The 21,982-nt window shown below is 36.4% G+C and overlaps 1 protein-coding gene across 4 annotated transcripts in view; it reads right to left on the bottom strand.

Moving 5' to 3' along the window:
* Positions 1–21,982, bottom strand: part of CDH12 (cadherin 12) — a 220,798-nt gene that overhangs the window by 133,179 nt on the left and 65,637 nt on the right. For all 4 annotated transcript variants that reach the window (XM_055800777.1, XM_005243727.4, XM_027795760.2 and 1 more), the window contains one exon: positions 21,278–21,693. In XM_055800777.1, coding sequence (XP_055656752.1) covers positions 21,278–21,508 — 231 coding nt within the window. In that variant the 5' untranslated portion in view covers positions 21,509–21,693. The remainder of the gene's footprint in view (positions 1–21,277; positions 21,694–21,982) is intronic.

Raw genomic sequence — 21,982 nt, 5'->3', positions numbered from 1 at the left:
ACAGAAATTACAATAAAATCCTTCCACTGGTGCAGGAATTACTTGCTATGTGACAGGGGTTTTATCTGTTTATTACTGTTCACAGAAGTAAAACTTCTTTCACTGAAAGTACTGCAGATATCAATAGTTAATTTGGATTTTCAGTAGTTGCTAATTATGTTCAAGGAAATAATATTCACATTTTTTAGTAATTTTTGTAAAAAAAAATATCCCTTTGGTGTGGCAGATGATTTGCACATGCCTTTTTTGAACATAAGAACAACCTTACCTATTAAATAATAAATTTATGGGCTGGAGACCTTCTAAGCATCAAACATTACCTATTTCCCTTGCTGTCTGCCTTTAAGTTCTCATGGATTTGCAAGATAGTTCTCAAGTTCACCATCTTATTACGCTTGCTCCAAATACAGAAACCAGGATTGAGGAACGTGTTAATGCCTCTCTGAAAAGGCAATGTAAACACAGCTTATGGCAAAGAACAATTTTCTGCTTTGTTCTGACAAATATTTTTACTCACTGAATAATAGAGAATCTCTACTGTGAATAAGGCGTTTTAAGCAAACATACAACCTAGCAAAAGATGAATTTTAACTATACCTGAAAGACATGTGTATAGAAACTACATATTCATTAATGAGATCACAAAACACTGGTACCTATTTAGAATTAGATCAGCTAATCCTAAACTAATTAGCATCTCTTTGTTTATGAAACTCTTACTCTAGCAATATTTGCACCATAAATCGAACTACATTTAACAATAAAGGATAATGTATTCTAATTTACGTAGGACAATAAGTCAATTACTGGAAGAATCCAATTCATTCAGGAAGGTAATACATTAACAGAGTGTTCTTGCTTAAACCAAATCAAAGAATGAACAGGTAATTACACATTGACTAATGAATTTGCCAGAAATAAGCAAGCCAGAAAACTAGTTATTTCTTTTGCTCATCTTTTTTGAGAGGAAAATACTCTAGATACACAAATTACTGAATCTGTGGAAAACTAGTGTCTCTAATTCTATTAAGATATTTATTATTAAAATATTTGTTTTCAGTGCAAAGTTGTTTGTTACAAAATCTCATTTCTTTCAAGGATATCTGATGGTGATTACATTCAGCAGAACTGTATTGTATAGATTGAATTCAGTGAAAACTGCCTTACAAGAGTATTCTCTTGTAAGTATTGCTTACAGTATTTGAAGAGTATTGCTCTCTAGCACTGAGGCAAGCTGTATTTTCCTATCTCACTCAGTAGGCAAGATCTACCTCCTGCATGATGATCACAGTGTCTGACTATATGAACATATCAGGTGCAGCCTCTGAAAAGAACAGTGTGTAAGCCACCTGTGGAAAGGCATGCAAGGAGTACTCTGTAGTATTGCATTTTATGTGTAGGAAGTAGCACATAATTGCCAAAAACCACATCCACAGAAGAGCACAGATCTATTTGTACCAGCCACATGCCCCATAAAGATTGTTCTGTGTCCTGGTTTCAGCTGGAAGAGGATTAATTTACTTCTTAGTGTCTGGTGCAGTGCTGTCTTTTGGATTTGGTGTGAAAACAATGTTGACAGCACACTGATGGTTTTGGTTGTTGCTGGGTGATGTTTATGCTCAGTGAAGGACTTTTCGGTTTCTCAAGCCCTGCCAGCGAGAGGGCTGGAGGGACATGGGAAATTGGGAGGGGACACAGCCAGGACAGGTGACCCGAACTAGCCAAAGGGATGTTCCATACCGTATGACATCGTGCTGAGTATATAAACTGGGGGAAGAAGAAGGAAGGGGGGGGGACATCTGGCATTATGGCGTTTGTCTTCCCGAGTAACCGTTACGCATGATGGAGCCCTGCTGTCCTGGGGATGGCCGAGCACCTGCCGGCCCATGGGGAGCGGTGAATGAATTCCTTGCTTTGCTTTGCTTGCATGCGTGACTTTTGCTTAACCTATTAAATTGTTCTTATCTCAACCCCTGAGTTTTACATTCCTTTCTGATTCTCCTCCCCATCCCGCTGGGTGAGGGGAATGAGTGAGCGGCTGCATGGGGCTGGGTTGCTGGCCGGGGTTAAACCATGACATTCTGTTAAAGGAACAATGGGGATTTTGACTCAATGTGAACAGAAAAATGAAAAAAGCTTTATGTACAGAGCTTCCCACTCCTACCCTCACCTTCCACACCTGCAGAGGGAAATAGCCATTCTTGTTGAGCTGCTATGAGACCCAATTTAGAGCTACATCCTTTACTCTAAAACTACATCTTTTGAGAGGCTGGCTCAGGGGTATGAAAGGAATACAGCAATCACTTGCAGTGGGCCTCTTCCAGCTTTCAGAATAGATTCATCCCTTGCTGGCATCCAGCTGGCCTTGTTTTGACTGCTGCAAAATATGCTTTGAAAAATCATCTAGCACAGACAAAAGAAAATATTTAGGCAAAAATGAGCTTTTAATTTAGTATATGTGTGCCTTGAAAATGAATATTTTTTGTTTTAATGATACGTTTACCAGAAGCATGAATTGGTGTGGGATGCCAAACATCTGTCACAATGAAATTTTATGCTATGAAATCATGAATAAACTATGTCCCAGCACACCTACTGCCTTATCAGGATGATGATCTTCTGTAAGAATTTAATTGAATAATAAATTTTCTATAAATGTACTTTTAAAATTGGTAAAATTAGTGAGAAACCCTTGCTAAGTATTTTGAAATTCATAAACGCATCAAGATTTCTTTGCTAATTTGTTCATTAATTTCCTGATCTGGTTAGACTGGGCTTAGCCAGTGTGATTAACAAGCCATTATAACACCAATCTTCCATAAGATAAAAATAAATTTAAGATTAGTTTGTATTAAACAGGACTTCTTAGTGGAGTTTTCATTACTGGAACAGCTGGTACCTGGAGCAACAGTAATTTACTTTCTTCCTAATTTGATATACCAGCTGCAGCTAGTAGCAGTGTAGCATTTCTGTCATTCTGAAGCATTCATTTCGTAGTCAACTGTGTCAGTACTGTGGGCTCCTGGTTTTTTGGGGACTTGTGTGACTCCATTATTATCAGCACCATGGAACTGTCCATGGAGTATGGGAATCATTGGGATTTTTCTTTTTCAGTATATAATCTTTACCCCTGTAAAGATAAACCTACACAAATCCATTCTTAAGTGTGATATGAATGTGAAATGGCATTTGTATTTTAGAAGAGAAAATCATAGGAGAACTTGAATACCTCTCTTCATTCCACAAATAAAAAATTGTTTTGTTCATACACATAAAGAACATCAGAAATGCTGATTAACCTCCCTCTCAAAAAAAAAAAAAATCTGATACATGCCCTCTCTGCTGAAGCAAGTTCGCCCTGTTTGCCTGAAAAGGCACTGTTTTAATTTTTAAGAATGATCAACAAGAAACATTTTTGGAAGATGGAAAAAAAAATATACAGAGTGGCTCTCCAGCTTGCCCGTGATCTGTGAATGTCATGACTTTAATAGGCAGATGAACAGGTGTTTCAGCTAGGCTGGGCTGTACAAAGCACAGCTAAGAAGAGACACATACCCATCTATAAAGAGGTTATAAAGAAGCAGCTATGTATTTCAGCTGGAGGATATTTCTCCCCATGACTGCAGTGCTGCATTCGAACATACATTGCTCCTCAGCACAGCAACACAGACACACCAAAACCAGAGGGAAGCTTTTAAGGTGCTTCCAGATGACTTCCTAAAAGTGAAATAAAACATTTCCCCTCCCCATCCCCCCACCCCCCCCCCCCAAGTATTACTATGTTTTGTGGGATAATCCTGCTGCTACACCTATCTCTCTCCCAGATAGTATCTGTGCTGTGTTGCACCAGGGCAGCAGATAGCAGCTCTTTCTCTACTTAGTCCGCAAGAACTGCTACATTTCCTTGCTGAGCAGTACTGCCTGCTGTGAAAAGAATGGAAAAGCACTTTTCCCTGTGGACAAAGTAATAAACTAGTCATGGCAACAGCAAATTAGCAGCACATATCAGCACTGCAGGGTGTATGTAGGATTTGAATAGCAACACGCTGTCAAAGTCCTGGAGGTATTATGAACTTTGACTGACTATTATGAACTATGAATTGAAAGTTAATGATGTTCAGGTTCTACAAACCCATGTTTATTTAAGAGCTATAGATGATAACTGTACATTGATTTACAGATGGTGTTATCAACCCAGTTTAGAGGAAGGGGAACAGACAAAGAAATAGAATGGTAGAAAGTAGCTCAATGGTACAATCTGTAAACAGAATTCAGTGAAAAAGTAGTGACTTTAATGGCAGTACACTCATTGTTTAGCTGCCTTCCAGCATGACAGCAGCTGTAGATGAGCTTGTTTTTCATTGTAGATGAGTTTGTTTTTCATTCAAGCCACAGAACTGCAAAGATCACAGAAGTGAAGCAGAATAATCTAACTTTGTACAGATTCAGCTGGGCACACCTAAGAGATGGTCAACCCCAGTAACTCCAGCTGATTCTGAAGACCAGAGATTACAATCTCAACAGACCACCAACTAAAGCAAACTTGTCCTCCTTCCATATGAAACTGGGTCAGTTCAATGAAGGTTTAAGGATGAAAGCTCTAAAGGTCAAGACAGTGGAACCAGAGGGACTATGAGAAGGAAATCTGGATCATTTATCAGAACAAAAGTGAATAATCAAATTAAGTTTCCCTAGCTGCTGGTTTTACACATACAAACATATACCCACATGGTTTGCACATGCTTCTTTTAGAGTAGCTCTTTTCCCAGTGAGACATGGAAGAGCGAAAAGAAAAAAATAAACCCAAACAACATGATCAAACATGTGTAAATCATATGCATTACTAATGGATGCTGCAAAACAGCTAGAAAATGTTTCCAAAAGAAAGGGCAGATGAATTTTACATAGCCTGTATTTTAAAATTACACATTTTATGAGACTTTAAGGAAAAAAACGATGGCTTTTTTGACTGTGTTCTACATACAAGATTTCTCTATCACAGATTGTGAATAATGTATACATCCTTTCTCTTTCATATATAAAAAGTTTTGAAATATTAATTTTTGTAGTTTAGAAAAAAAATACAGGGAATATTTTCAAGAGCACATATTCAGGAGAAAGTACTTGCTTCCACAGGAATAAATACACTATTAAAAGCATAAACCAATGTTTAGAAAACTATGTCAGTTCTTCATAAATCCTTTTATCCTTTTTTTACACCTAAATTTTTCTCTTGAAAAAATTATCTTTTAATTGGGTTATTCTAGGTTTTTTTTCCATTAAAATAAATAAGTAAATAAATAGACTTCATATTATCTTTCATTACTGTAGTGAAAAAACCCTATCTACATAGACCATATTTCAAAACCAAATATATCACAAAATATTTTTCATTTCTTTCATGATTCTAACTTTGCGTCACCTGTTTCATACTTTGTCGTATCAATCAATTTATTAAAATTGAAATCTCTCAGTGGCTTCAATGTAAATTTGACCTGTCTCATCATTTTTGTTGTTCTTTGTATGTTTTTTTATTGTGAAAGATAATGGCTGAACACATTCTAACACAAATAAGACAGACAGTTAACAAACAAAAGCATATGGGCAAACGTAACTTTTACTCAGGCTTCATTTTTTATTTGTAGTCCCCCTGTAGAACTCACAGGCAAATCATAAAGATTTTTTTTAATATATATGTGTATACTTACATACACACACACATATATATTTGTACTAGACCCCCACTGAATATAATTTTGGGGGTTATTTTTTTTTTAATGTAATTCAACAGCACAGCAGAATATACAATTGAAATTTTTGCTTAGGCATCTCTCTTGTCTCTGTACTTTGGAAGCTCATTTCTTCTAACTCAATAGCCTGTCTCTGCTCTGATTTTGTTCACGAGCATTGTAGACTATGAGGGGTGTACTTTACAAGCATGGAAATATGACATATTTATACATATAAATTGTATAAATATAAATTGTAATATGAATACCAGAAAGAGCTACTACAAAACTGTGACCATACTCTCCTACTTTATATTACTATTCTGCATAATTTCTTCCTCTCCTTTAGAGACCTGATTGTATAAATCACATCTACTCAGTAGGTCTTCTTAAAAGGACTGGAAAATTATAGCTAAAATTTAGGAGAAGAGGGCTGACTAAACATGTCAGCACTGACCTAGCCTAAGGTAGTTTCTCCCTATCTACTTTTTATTAGACATGAGGTTCACCTATGTTAGCAAGTAATGTGAACCTGTAAAAGTGGATCTGTAGAATGAAGCAGTTGGTGCTGAGGAACAATTCCTACAATAAATTCACCTCAGGGTTTTTTTTTGCTGCAGGCAAGATCTCATCTAGTTCGATGGACTAAGTATCAATTCCTGTAGTGCATACTCTTGGCTTATTTTTATCCAGAAGTGATCTAGTCTGTACTCTCCAAGACCTCTCCTGAAGTGAACAAAAGTACAGTAGGTCTGAATGATGAAGAGATTTGCCTCAAAAGTGCACTTGAGATTGGAACAAAAATTGGAGATATGCCATTTACCAGGTAATGGGCAAATGCCACAATTCTGAAACACAGTCAGGATTTCAGTATTTAAGAAGGAAAATATCCCCTTCTTTATTTTGAGAGAATCAAAAAGAATTTTTCAGGAAAGGTCCAGTTTATGTTTTGGACACAGCTCAAAATGGAAGTGGGCTTTAGTTTATGTTTTTGTTGTAAGCAAAAGCAATTTCTCTTTAAGTAAAGATATACAGCTCTCATCAGCTGGTTATAAAATCGGTGGTGGCATCATGTGAACTGGATTTTACCAGGAAAAAATGAAAATTTAAGTTAAAATCCCCAAATCTGAAGATCCATTTTCTGAAAAGGATTTGTGTTAATAAAGTCTGTTGATGTGTGTGGGGTATTGGCAGCATTTAGACAAATGTCATCATTATCTTTCTTTGCAGGCATTGTTTTAGGCCCTTCTTCATTTTGTCCTCTAGTTTATAATACCCATGAATATTAAGACTATAAATTACTTTCAGCTATTTAAATACATGATCGTGATATAATGTCAATGGCTTTGCAAAGTCCTTGTATACTTTTGCTTATATTTATCTTTGTAACTTTTTTTTCTTCCTGCAGTTTGAGCTAAGTTACTGGAAAATAACACTGGAGATAAACTACTGAAGCAAATAACTTCTGCATACTTATCTGACTCATAACATACCAACTATTCATCATTAGCAAACATGGTGATAGAGCCCACACAAACACAGAATGAAATAATCTTTGGTTCCTGTCTTGTAGATGTCAGGCAGAAGTGTTGCAGGCTTCTTTTCCTCCAAATAATACCATTTTAAGTTTTCCCTAATAGTAAAAATATCTGTATAATGCATAAAATGTGACCAAATGCACTACACATTTCTTATTATCTTGTATAGCTCACAGGAAAAGCAAAGCCAATAGGTTAATTACTTATACCATTATTTTTTACAAGTTTTTAACCACTGATACTTGGAGATAATTAAAGAAAATGAGCAGCCTGTCAGAATTATTTAATACGCTAAGGAAGCCATTACTTCAGAGTCAGTCTCTGAGGCTGGGCTCCCCAAAGAAACGTGTTAACAATCTGTTCCAAGGAACACAAGTGAAGAAGCGTAAAGCATAATGCATATAGATTATTATGAGCACAACATTTTTGATTGCCTGTTTTCTTTGTCATTTTAATAATTTTGTCATCTAGTCTGATGATCCCTGAATACAGTAGGCTAACAAGGAATCGACAGCATTGCCCTTTTCTCCCCTTCCCTCTTTTGCTTGAGCTTACTTCAGCTTGCAGTTACAAATTTGACATTATTAATGTCAAGACTAAGAATGGACTTGGATGCTAACTATTTAATCTAAAGAGCACTGCAGTGTCTGGATGTAGAGGAATTAAATCATTAATCCTTTATTTCATTCCAGGTAGGCAGATATGCCCAGCTTTCTCAATGACCGTGTTGTTCAGCACAGACAGAACTCCCTCCTTGTCAATTCAGACAATATTCAACTGTAGACCATTATTTCTATTAAAATGCATATAAAAATAATAAAAAAATCAGAAAGACTGACTTTGTAGTCTCTAGGGTTTCAATATAATTTTGATAATTGCTCTGACAAGTAATTCAGTCTTTCCTGTGCTTCAGCTCCCTACTTACGGAAAGAGCTAATGCTTTCTTGCCTCACAGAGCCACTGTAAGGATAATCATTGCAATGTTCAGATGCCTTAGTGATGAGGCCCATAAAAACACCTCTCTGAATCACAGTACCCTATAGAGATGGTAATAAGTGTAGAGAACAGAACAATTCAATTTTTTTGTAGGATCAATTACAATTTCTTAACCAAAAAAAAAAAAAAGTTCCTCCAACATAAAAGACTAGGTTACACATTATTTTTTAATTGAAAAAATATCTAATTTTACTACCCTGGGGAATAAAATTATGCTGTAGTTGCTAAAAGGCTCATCTGGCAGAATTTCACACTTGGAAAGAAGAAATTATGTAGGAAGTGGAATTCACAACCAGACCTTACAATAGCTTTCAGACATGACAAACAAAGCATTGCAATGAACATGGCAAAATGGCAAATACATTAAACCAGTCCTGTTTGTATCCCACATGAAATAACTTATTTTTGATTCTGCATTTTGTTATACAAAAAAACCCCAAATTACTTTTTCAAACGTAGATAGCAAGTGTGTTATTTCCCTTTAACTTTTTGATAATACCAAATTAGTCTATCAGCATAGAAAATCCTCATAAGTAAATACTGTACTTTTTTAAAATGTCAGCCACACATACCTTTACTGAAAAGAAATTCTTAGTAAAACTGGTCAATGTTTCAAGTCTCAGCATCTTTTTTACAGTTCTTAAACTGCACAAATGCTGCCTGCCAGAATTCATTAGGCTTATGTGGGAATTTCCTAATTCCACCAACACTCATTGATTTTTTTCTTGGACTCTACTACTGGCGTCAATTAGGGTTAAACTAGAAGCAGTTTACCTGCTGTTAAGCTGATACAGCTGGATTTTACAAGCAGGAGCTACTAACTGGCTTATGTGATGGTGCTGCAAAAGTGCTCTCCGATACTAGAAGATACACATTCCATTAATAACTTCAGTGACACTCTTTTTCTCTGCTTGCTCTTTGACAAGTTTATGCTTCAGTTCTCACAGTAAGGAAAAATTTAATGTAAGATTAATTAGACTGCTCTGCACCACTTTTTACATTGTAATCCTGAAATCATATAAGCCATAATAAATAAATATGTAAAAGCCGTAATTTTTGAAACAATAACTCTTGTTAACTATCCAAATATTTTGACACCCTGAAGAAAACACCTTTGGATCCTATGCTATGAAACACTAAAAAACTGTACTCTCTTCAACACAGCAATTCTACATCAACACCAAGGTAACAAGGGAGGGGGTGGTAAACCAAAACCAAAAAAGACACATAAGTATCTGTGATCAACAGCTCAGACATCACTGCTCAAAAGCAGCGACACCAGAAAAATTTGAATAGAACAACCTCTGCTGAATGGCACAGTGCCATCGCCAGGAACTGTGGTTTACTCACTGCCATAATCACAGAGAGAAAAGACTACTAATTAAAACACATCTATTGACATTATCCTTTAAGATACTGGAACAGAAAATCCTCTCATCTTGCCTCACCTTATTTCTTTAAAGGGCATGGAACTGGCACAGAAAAGAAGACCCAGAGAGGTAAAGAAAATTCAAAAATCAAAAGGCTGGTGTACACATTCCTGACAGGCCTAAAATTTTATTGAACCAGCACATAAAACATCTACTCTGGTTCAGTTTATGTGGTATTCCTTTTCTGTCTAAAGACTGTATGAAAACATGTAAAGAACTCTGAAAGTTTTCAAATTTGCAAGACAATGACTTGTTCCACAGAAGCAGAAGGTATAACAAAAGCTTCTTTTCATTTACTTTTTGCTTTTCAGCTTATCAGTCAGACTTACATGATGTGATTTCAACTCTTACGCACTTTCAAGTGGTCATTTTAATTTCATTAAGCAGATTGCAACATATGATTTAAATGACCTATTGCATTTTCTGAAAAGGGCGTAAGATTCGTATAAAAAAATAAAAACAACACAGCAAGAAGACATACAGGAATATTTGCGCATTTGATCTGTCTTGTGCAGCCTAAGTTTGTGCTTGTGTACAGGTACTGGTGCAGTTTAAGGGTTGCCACGTTTGTGCTGTATGCAGATGTCAAGATTGTTTGGGAGGTTTCATTGCACCTGATCGAGTCGCCTCCCATCCCCAAGCTGGCCTGACCTTGTTCCCTCTTGTCTGGAGGCTGAGGGAGAATCACAGAGGCAGTATGGAAAATGGAGTGTGCAGGCAGCAGCACAAGCTCCGTCATCAGCTACCAGGGCAGTAAGTGCAGCCGCAGCCATGCCCAGCGCAGGCGTTCAGTGACTAGGTGCTCTGAGCTCTTTAGTGTTAAGGGATCCTCTGAGGGGTTTGTAGGGGGCCTGAGCAGGCTCAGCTCTTCTTGAGGATCTTTATGAAGAAGACCGTCTGCCATTTACATGGACTAGAAAACTAAAGAAACAGTGTGAAATGGTAGGTAGTATAAGATCTTGAAAGGCATGACTATTTGCAACAGTATCACAAGCCTCTTTCTAACTGGACTTTTTTTCTCAGGAACACATTAGAATGCTGACCTGCTCTACTGTCTTAAATCTTTTGAATGTAATATTTTTACTAATAGAGCTGCATTCACCACACAATCAGTACATTGCCAAATGAAGTACTGCAGATATTTTTATTTTTCATATAAGAAGTAATGTTTTTTATTTTCACAAGGAGAAATAACATTTAAGGAAATACATTTTTCTGTTTAGAACTGAATTGTTCCTTGATCATATTCTTGCCCATCAAACTGTCCAAAAAACTTTCAACAAAGTTAAATGAGTCACTTTTAGGGACAAGACCAATATAAAAACATCTCATTATTTTCTCCTAAGTGGAGGATAACGTCTGTTACTGTCAATGGTCCCCACAGAGCAATGATGTGCTGCGCTGCGCACAAGTGGCCTCCAACCCAGAACTCTGTCTCTGGTAAAGTCCAAAAGTGAGTACTCAGAGAAAAGCGTAAGGTTAGCAAAAGTACAGCTCACCCCATAATTTCCAAGCCTCCAGTAGTTTCTGGAGACATTGGTGGTGACTGTAGTTATTAGCCTTCAGGATATTGATTTTTCATTAACTTCTTCACTTTCTGCTCACACACGTGAAAAATTCTATATATCCATAGCACCCTGTGGTGCAGAGCTACCTATTTGGGATTTATAAATTTTGTGAAGAATAACTTCCTTGTCTTTGCTCTGACTGTGCCACCTGTTGGCTTCATTTGATGTCCCCCATCTTGCATTGGTGAAGAAGGGATTCCTCCTCCTTTAGCCTAACCACTCTGTTCTAGTTATTTTGGAAACCTATCACATCTCCTCCTCTTTGTCCCTTTTCCAGTCTAAGGAAACTATCTTACTCAGTCATTCCTCACCTAGGAGTCAGTCCAAAAATACTGACTGCCTTTGTATCCTCTGTACTTCTCCCTCTTCTTTGGGACACATGTCCTCTATGAGACCAGAGAAAAATAATTCACACATGGAAGATATAGGCTCACCAGCAATTTAGATACAAAGCTGTGTTAATGACTTTTATTTTTTTCTGCCACTGCTAAGAATTTTTAACATCCCATTTGCTTTCTTGGCACTTACTCTGCACACTGAGCAAATGTGCATACAGCTATCATAAACCAAAATCTCATTTAAGAGACATTATGGCTTCCACAGAGCACAACATTTCATTAATGAAGTTAGAATTATTCCCCTCCTCCCCCAGTATGTACCACTTTATATCAAATTTAATCCCTAATTTTAATCCCATTTCCTAAGGTCCTTCTCCCATTTTTCCCATTCAGCCTTTGTCTTTACAAACTCAAATAGCTTAATATGAACAGCAAACACGGTCAGCTGGATATTCACAAACCTTCCTGGATCATTTCTGATCATGTTAAACAACATAGGCCCCAGCCTAAATCCTTACTGATACTGAATATAGCACAATAATGTCCAGGTTGAAACAGTCATATTTTTTTCAGTGATCAGTTAAGTATTTTCATGACACGTGGAGGAATAATATATCTGTTACTAAAAATCTATTCTTTTAGCAAGCAGTAGCAAGGTCATAATGGCACTAGTTCAACAATATCAGTAATAACTCCAGTTTACATATTCAGGGACTGACACTTAAATACAATGTACACATGAAATAATCTCTGTAATTAAAGCTGGTGCTAGAAGACAGGAGGTTTTTTCCAAGCTTGGCTTTGTTCTCTAGACACACTTTTTTCTTGTGTTGTAAATACAAGAACAAGTACTGCACACAGCTGTTTGGATAAAACCCATTGTACTTCTGGAGCATTTTTTACTATTTAAGCTTTCACTGCCATGGCTCAATCCATAACATTCTGACTACCACCACTGGAGACAATAACTCCAGAATACAATGAGGTACAGGTATGTGAACCTAGAGGAAGAAAAATGTCATTGTTTAACAATAAGATGAAAAATGTTAATGCAGGGAGGTAAGAGTTTGCACACTATGCTGTCATGTATGGGGGGATCCTCTGCAATCCCACTTTCCTGCTACAGTGGCAGGGGTCCCACCAGTTCTAAAAGAACCAGGTTCTTGACTGCATCCATTACTATCTACACATTTATTACTACTAATTTTTAAATTTGTATAGAACTGCCTTCTCATGCCGTCTTATTTCTTGAGTATTTCTCTAAATCTTATTCCATCCATTCTATTTTAACCTGTTTTTTTCCTACACTTTTTATATTTTATAGTGCAGCAAGAACCAACAGGGTGTTTTTTTTCTTACATGTATTTATCAAACAAAAACTCCTTCAGCAGAGAATTAAATTTAAGGTAGTAACTAATAATTAAAACTATTAGGTTTACTTTCAGCATGTGTCAATACTGGTAGGCATTTTCTTCATTCATTATTATGTCTTTCAACTTTTCTCCTCCTTTTCTCACCTTCCATGAGGTATGAGCCCTTGGGCTGGGTGGAGGAGGGAAAGTTTCGACTTCAATGCCTTTCTCCTCAGTCATCCTCTCTTGCCTATACAGCACTATAATATATATATATATATATATATATATATCACCGCCATGCAGTGGGCATAGAACACATGCTTCTGGTACCACACAGTGAACTAAACCAAGGAATTTATCAGAGTTTAAAAATAATCCTGGAAAGAAAAAGAGGAATTTTCAACCAGATTGTGTTTATACTTGAGTTAACCTACCCTTAAAACCAGCATAACCACTTGTTTGTAAAAGACTCTACAACATTGCTGGATTATTTTGGATTTTATAACCTAAATTTAGATTAAATAAATATTCAGGAAGAAGTGGCAACATAGAGAGAACTATGCAGGAGCATTCCTATAACAAAAATATTTTCCAGTACTGGGACATCTGAACAATACTTATTTTAATATAATATTTTATTTCCTCAGTTTTAGTCTTGTCACTTCCCACTTTTCTTTGTTAAGACTTTTCTTGACTTTTAATTCATGTTGGGATTTTTTTCCAGGTGAATGTAACCGAATCTGCTTTACACAAAAATTATTATGTAGCAAATGCAAGGATCATTTATGAAAGCAGTTCTTTTCATTAGACTTCCACCAACAGGTGGAAAAGGTAAGCAAGCTTTTGGGTACACAAGGTCTATTTCCAATCAGAAGAGAAGGTGTGGAGTTTGAAGTTAACTGTAAACTGGGTTCATTGCTCACAATGTAATTGGATATGTAACAGACCCTCCGTAAAGAGGAAAGGAATCTTAGCTTTTGCAGCAGAGTAGATGTCTGGTACAGGGAGACAAAAAGAAGGATTAAGGGATGGTTATCTCTAGAGGGAGAAGAGACAGGTCATTTACAGCCTGTGGGACATGGAAGTGGGTGAGGGAGAGGGAAACAGCACATGCCATGACACCAACACCTGCTCCAAGTTCATTGCTTTCCTTATCAGTTAAGCGTTACAAATTGTGGTTCAATATATATACTTCAGAAGCACAGGGGGGGTTGCACCTTAGGATGTCTACTGCGAAAAGACTCTCAGGACCCTGATGCACAAACTGTGCTAGATGCAATGGCAGCACCTGACAAGACTGCCAGTTCCAACCATCTCTTCTGTTTATGTCTTACATACAAGGATATTAACTACAGTGGCAGAAAATGGGATAATCTTCCAGCTCTTTAGCTTCTCCTGTAGGTTAGTGCTGAGCACCCGATTTTCTTGAAGATCATGCTCAGCTAATAACTGACTGATTCTTGCTAGGAACATGTTTTTGTTTCAGGATATCTAGCATTTTATTTGGAAAAATATGAATTTAATTTTGAAGTTTGTTAATAAATTTTATTTTATACTCATATATTGTTTATGAATTTCAGTGGCCATTTTTCATGCTATGTTTTCATAAAATGTAAATAATTCTGCGTATTTTATTGAAACAATGAATTTAAATGATGTAAATATTCACATTTAAACATTTCTGGTTTAAATTTTAAGTGGAATTATGAAACAGATTTTATCAATTTAAATTTTATCAATTTAAATTTCTGAAATTTGCTGTTCTAATTTGTTTATTGAAAACATTGTTTTTATACCAGATCAGTGTCCCTTCAAAAAGAGCAAAAGAAACTAAAGTCCACATTTTGAAAATATGAAATAATAAATATGAAATCCTGAGCTTTCAAATAGTCTCCTATTTAATTATTATTCTTTATTTTATTATTCTTTCTTTAATATTTCTGTATTTCATTAATTCTTTCATTAATATTTATATACTTACACTTTTCCTGCTAAGAATTTATACTTTTGTTGCATGTTTGAGTGAGGTATTACACTATTTCCTTGTTTTTAACACCTCACATGTTGCAGCAATCATAGATTTTATTCCATTTCTGAATCTCTTTGTTACTTTGGTTCACACGTTGTTACCCAGATACAGGAATGGCTACAGGTATGTAATACTTTTCCACATTTTGCTGACTGGTGAATTCTACTGAATTACTTGGCATTCTGATGCTCTTCCAGAAAAGAGATCTCATGATCTCAACTAGTTTCTCCTTCAGTTCAATTGTAATTTATGATCTAGGTTTCACTAGTTATAAATTCAATTTTGAGTTGCTGACATACGTAATACATGCCTATGCCTGATCATTCATAGTATCAGAAACACTATTTCCAAGGCTGGCAGGTCTGTCAGCAGTTCTCAGCCAAACTCCAAATTTAGATGAAATAAATTTAACGTCCTCAGATTCACTTGGATGAAAAAAGGAGACAATATTTTCATTTGTCTATCCACCCCAAGTCCTTCAAAACATTTCATACATCTTTTTCTAAAGCATTCTTTCACATATTCCATAGTTCAAATGAACGTCCTTCCCAGCTGAAGCCATTTATACAAAGTTTCCAAATAAATAAAAGGCTTTGCCTTAGCAGTTTTATTCTACAAGCTCATTTGTAATTCTCCCTCTGTTGACAACATAAACTTCATACTCAGGCTTGCACCATTAGCACCATCCGTTCAGCCCTACGCAGAGGTCTGGTGAGAGCTGGTGATTTTGTGCCAACAGGATCATCTCCACAGGCTTTCAGTCTCCTGCACTGATCGCTGAATTATTGGGCAATAAAGCCTTCTAAGTTTGAGAGTTTTAACTATTTCAGTCTGTGACCTCCTTAGGAGACCAGAACAATGACCACAACCTTTTACATTCCCTAAAATGTGGGTTACAGCTCAGGAAGTTGATCCTTTCTTTTCAGTTTGCTCTCTCTTGGTCCTGAACTCGCTCTTTCTCCTCTCTCATGCAATCAATGAAAGCACAGAACAGAGTTCTCATCTTTGTTTCATCTCCAAATACCTCATATAATTTTCATGAATGCAAGGACCACATGCAAAAGGTGTTACTACTATCAGTATTTTGCTTCCAATATTCCCGCTTTGAGCTAACCAAGTAAATCAATAAACAAGTGAAGACACTAGATCAATAAGAAATGTTCTGTTGTGTGCAAGCTGTTCATCTCTAGCACACATGACAAGAAAACTAGGTCTTTATACCATATACAAATACAAGCTTGCAAAAGCAAACATTAAATGCAAGTCTGACTTGCTCATGAGTGTTTGTGTTTCCATGGTCCCACTTCCTTCTCACACTTTCAGGTGCAGCTGTCAAATTGCTCTTTGCCTCACATTATGCAATATACAGGATGCAAAGCTTTTAAAGTCATCACATTTTTCACCAGCCAGACATAACTGTTAGAGACAACAGTCTCAGCTCAACACAGCAAGATAAGAACTCTGGAGTTCTGCCCCTAGTTCTGACTCACACTTTCTTTTACCATTTAATTTCTCCTCATCGATTTTCCTATCCGCAATAAGTTGTGACAATCCTTTTCCTTGAAAATGTGCATGGTATAAACTCAGTCAGTCAGTTTAATACACCAGACTAATGTGACCATGCCTGATCACAATATATATTATTGCCTAAGGACCAAGCCCAACAAGAATTTCACTATAATATCTGCAGACAGAGGTGGGTATATGAATTCCTGTGTGTTACAGATGTACTGATCAACCTCATTCTTATAAATGCTATTTGGGAGACCTTTCATATTAAAGTCATCCAGGAACGAGTAACTGTGATGTTCTGCATCATGCGAGTCAACACATTACTAGCAGTGTTCCCTGAAACATTTCTCATCTCTTGGAGGATGGCACTGTACAAATGTCTAGTGGAAATGACATACAGGTCTCTCTCTAATACTGTTATTTCAGATGTGGGCATAAAATCTGATAAGCTAGGAAAAACTCTTTTGACAGCTTTAAATATTATTATTGTGACACTCTCAGCAGAAATCTAGTAGAAATACATTTTTTTAAAAACATCAGATTAATCGAGGTACCGTTATGAACAGAGACTTAAGCTGGTTTTGGGTTTTTTTTTCTTCAAAGGGCAGTAGCTTCAAATTCACTACCTATATTTCTTTTCCTTTAAATTTATTTTTTCTTCCACATTAAGTCAGTTCTTGTGAGTAATACCAAAATGATAGTCACAGCACTATAAATTTGTTTCTCTGAGAACAGATTCTGCACAAGCAGTGCAAAATTTCCTTCACAGACTGCCCTGTCACCCAGGCACTCATGCAACAGGGAATACAACTGTAAAATCCGAGTGTGCACTCTGAAACAGGTGATGATTTAAGCCTGGTGGAAGGTGGTCAACATTAATTTCACTATATTGAAAACTGTGCACTAAAAAAATGCATAAATGAATTCTATGCTCATATTTCAGAAGTAGAGGATAAATTACTAGGTTTCAGAAAAGCATTCTGTTCTGGTCACAGATATAGAGCTCTGCTTCCTCCAGATCAGAACTGTTTCTGCCTTGATATATGGGGAAACCTGTGAAGATGATGAGGCTTTCTCAGGACTGCGTCAGATGAAAAATACCATATTGTTATGTGCACCCTGTAGTGCCATAGGACAGTTGTGACTACTACATTTTTCAGCTGGCAGGGATCACAACTAAAAAATATCTGTTGTAGGTTGCATGTAAGCATGTATAATGTAGTGCAGGTTTGAAGAACAAAATGTTGGAAAAGATATCGGTTATTCATTAGCAAGATACTACCTAGTAAGCTGAGAATATTTTGATTCTTGCACACTGGAAACCAGAACAGAAACGGCTGTTATCTCAAAGAGGACTTCGCAATCCTTTCCTATGTACCAAGCCAGTGTTCAGTAGGAGTTGCCACACGCCTGTCTCTGCAAGCTTAAGGACAGCCAGCAAAAACCCTTACTAAGCAACTGTACAGGTGTGCAACACAAGAAAGATGTAATGTGTTTACACACTAGGAACACAAAGACACATATATAAATCCAAGCATGCTACATGTACGACAATTAAAACTTTTGCTAGCATTATCTCAATAATGAAGAACCTGCACTGTTCTTGCCTATTTTGTTCTCTTGAACTTTCATTTTCTTATGCTGCCTCTGCATGCCACTATTGAAACACATCAAGCAAGACAGGTTGCAACAAGATTTATAATATTCTGGTGGGGTTGCACCCCCTTGAGCTAACCCTGCATAAGGGCAAACAAAACTGCTACCTTGTTAGTAGTTAGAAAATTTTGGGATATGGCCATGCTTGAGGATCTGATACTCAGGTAATTTATCTCACCATTCAGTGAGGACTGAGCTTTGGCACGAAAAAAAGAATTATGAACCTTTTTATCTGATTCCACACATGTGGCACTTCACCTGGCCTTCTGGAGCTTCACAGTATTGGGAAGAAACATAAAGCACAGCCAAGTAAGTACATGAGCAAGCCTTATTTTACAAGCCTTCTAGCATCCCTTCAGTTTTCACGAGTCACATGGCAACACCATATTCCAGTTCTGCTTTTTAGCCTGGGCCTGCTTACATGCCTCTCTACTAAAGGGAGCTATCTTTTGTTTGGTAATCTGATGGATTTTTATGGCTCTTACATATCATGAGGTTTCCAAACTTCGATTTAATATTCAGGTTAAATGCTTTTAATGTGTCAACATGAAGCACTATTTCCAGATCTCTAACTGTGAGCTAGACTAATCCCCATCAGTTTCTAAACTATATTTTGATTTGCAATCTGACACTTCTTGAGATAGTCTTCTAAAAACGTACATAAAAGGAATTAAGCGCATTGGTCAATAAGAGCTGACATTGTTGCTGCAAATCTGTGTTCTTTTACAGGTGGCTCCCAAAATTAACTACTCTCCCCTAACCGTGTAGTGAAATTCTCAGCTGATTTAATAGACACATTAAACTCCTGTTTATAAATTACTGTGACATTATTAATGCAGCAATTCTACAATAAGCAATATAAACGCCAATGTGCATGTCCCTATATCAAGTCTGGCTACAATGGCTGGAAGAAGACGACAAGAGACCTGCGATTTCAGGTCATATGAAATATCCTGCACTTTATCATATACATAATATCGCTTTAAAATATAGCACAGTAGTATTATAAAAATAATGACTTTTAAAATAAATTATTCTGGAATAAATCTAAATTATGGTAAATATAAATCAAATTATTTCTGTAGTCAATCCAGAACTCAATTGTGTATCAAACCTTAAAAATTTTATGTGATTTTTAAAAATTACATAAGATCTAAATATCTTGAATATCCACTGTTGAGTACATTTCAGTATGTTCACAATGGTTTGGATTGATATTAAATTATAGCATGGCTATTAAATTTATACTAAATTAAAGCATGGCTTTAATTGTCTGTATTTAAATGCACAATTTCTCTAAAGAAGTTCTCCCATTCAGTTCTCTACCTTCTTTGAGAGCTTTGTGGAATATAAGGAGGAAAAGCTAACATCTCTATCTTGGGGTTTTTTGTAGTTTTGGGTTTGGGGGTTTTGGGGATTGGCTTTTTTCTTAAAAGATTAGGCAAAGATGACATTCAAAACCTGTCAGGTTCCTTTTTCTGGTATATTGAAGCAAATAGTTTATATAGATAAAATAAGTTCTAATAAGTATCCAAAGGATATTTAGCAGGTAATGAACACTGTTGAAAAAATTATCACCTGCTATGAATTGTATATTTGGGAAGCAGATTTTTTGACTTAATGTTATTGATGTACTAATTAAACATCCTAATTTATTTTGTCTTTCATCACCAAGATCCTTCCATATTCTATTTTATTTACTAGGTAACAGAGGTATACGACGTCTTACCAAGAAACGTCACTATAGCTTGTTCTACGCTGCAATTAGATCTTTCCTAATTTTTGAAAAGTGCTATCTTACTATCTTGCATAAAGGAATAAAGATTAATGAATTACAGGGGTGCAGCAATAACATCTCTGTCTTCTGAGGTAAAAAGCATAGCAATCATGTTGTCTGTGTTACACCATCGAATGTGATTAGAGTCTTTACATCTTTAGCTAGTGGCCAGAACAAAGGTATGTGTTAGAAAAAGTGTAAATTTGTATCAACTGGGTGTCACAAAGATAAAACGTTTCATTATGGGATCCCCCTTCAGACTGTAAAACAAACTCTTTATATTATCTCTGTGATACAAACATACACCTTTGTAAATTGTTTTGACTAGTATGTTTCAGTGCTTAACACTAATGCCTACATGTGTAATATCTAAATACATTTTTGGGTGGTTTGTCAAATCATCTAGTGAACCACATGTAGTCTTTTGCTGTTTTACTGTGTAGGGAAGTGGCATCTGGGGACTCAGGCAATGAATCCCTGACCTCTTATTTTCATTGAGTAAGGGCCTTTATTTAAATTCATACATAGCATCCAATTATATACTGTGCTACTTTTTTCTTCAGGTCTCACTTTCAGCTTTCCTTTCTGAAAAATCTGTTATTTAAATTCACCTCACACACCCCTTGAACAGTTGGCTATCAAATTACTTATGCCTTATTACAGAAACGGTCATATAATGAGAGAGAGAATTGCATAAATTCTCTGCATGTGTGAATGTGCATGTCTGCACACAGAGTATAAAAGCTATAATGCAACAGTTTGAATTACAAAGCAATAAAACATATTTGAAATACTTGAAAACAATCTGAACAATCAGAAATAAAACCAAATGATGCTAAGGCATAAGACAGAAGAGAAAAAAGCAGGTATCTCTGTTAGTTGAAAATGGACTTGGAGTAACCATACCAATCACAGAAATGACTGTGCATTCTGGGCTACAGATTTCTGGTTGAAATCTTATTTCTGATATCAGTCCAACATTTGTTGCTAAAAATCAAATGTGCTATTACAGCAGATTCAATTAAAGATATTTGTGCACCACAAACTTATTTCAGAACTCCCCCCTCTTTTTTTTTTTGTTTTTGTTTGTTTGCTTGCTTTATTCCAAAACGAAGGATAATGAAATAAGACAAACATAGAAAGGTAGAAAGTAAATATTATAATTTTGTGCACTAAAAATAATAATAAAATCTATAGTGGATATATGAGAGGTGGAATGGTAAAGGGGATGAACAGAAGGAACTCCTGTCAGTTGAAGAATTGCCCCACCAGAAATAGGTACACCTTTATAGCACATTTTACTATTTGTCTGTGTTAATTCAACTTTTAAAGAAAGAGTAAAAAATTACCTTTCCCACATACTGAGGTTCAGAGCCCATGTACTCCTCCAGCACAAAAAATTGATTCCACACCCAGCCTCGTTTGACTCGCTGAGCAGATGACCTCCTCCCTGGCATTGGGACAACATTATCTCTTGGCTCTGCTTCTAAAGTTTGTTGTGGTTGTGGATGCAGTGGCGTCAGGAGACCTCCATCAAACAGGACCCAGAGAAGCAGGGATAAGCAGTTCCTTGTAAGCATTGGCAACGGCTTCCCTACAGCAAGTAATAAAAACTCCAGCACTTAATGCAGAGCAGAGGAATCCAGGTTTGAGGTGTCTGTGGCCTCCACCACTTAGCTTCTGATTTTATTGCGGAAATGCTAATGCAGGCATTAATCCTTCTGATGACAAGGTTTTTGCCGCATTAAATTCCATCTAAAGGGACCTATAAAAGAGATTTACATGGCAACATCAAATTACATAAAATTACATTGAAGCGTTCATCAAAATTCTCACACCTAGTTAGTTTCTAGAGACAGAGAAAAAGATTAGGAATCACAGTTTTCAAAGATTGCTATTTTGATTGCAGCACAGAGCTGCTCTAGAACATTCTAGTTATTACAGGAATAGCTCATTCTTGCTCTGCTTAGCATTACCTTTATGTCTGTCTGAGGACAGGGCCATAGCCTTTGCTTTATGACCCAGTTATCAGACAAAACTGTTATCCATCAGTG

Source organism: Falco peregrinus, chromosome 3 (assembly GCF_023634155.1).
Source record: "Falco peregrinus isolate bFalPer1 chromosome 3, bFalPer1.pri, whole genome shotgun sequence".
Lineage (NCBI taxonomy): Eukaryota > Metazoa > Chordata > Aves > Falconiformes > Falconidae > Falco > Falco peregrinus.
This window is presented reverse-complemented; position numbering and strand designations above follow the sequence as displayed.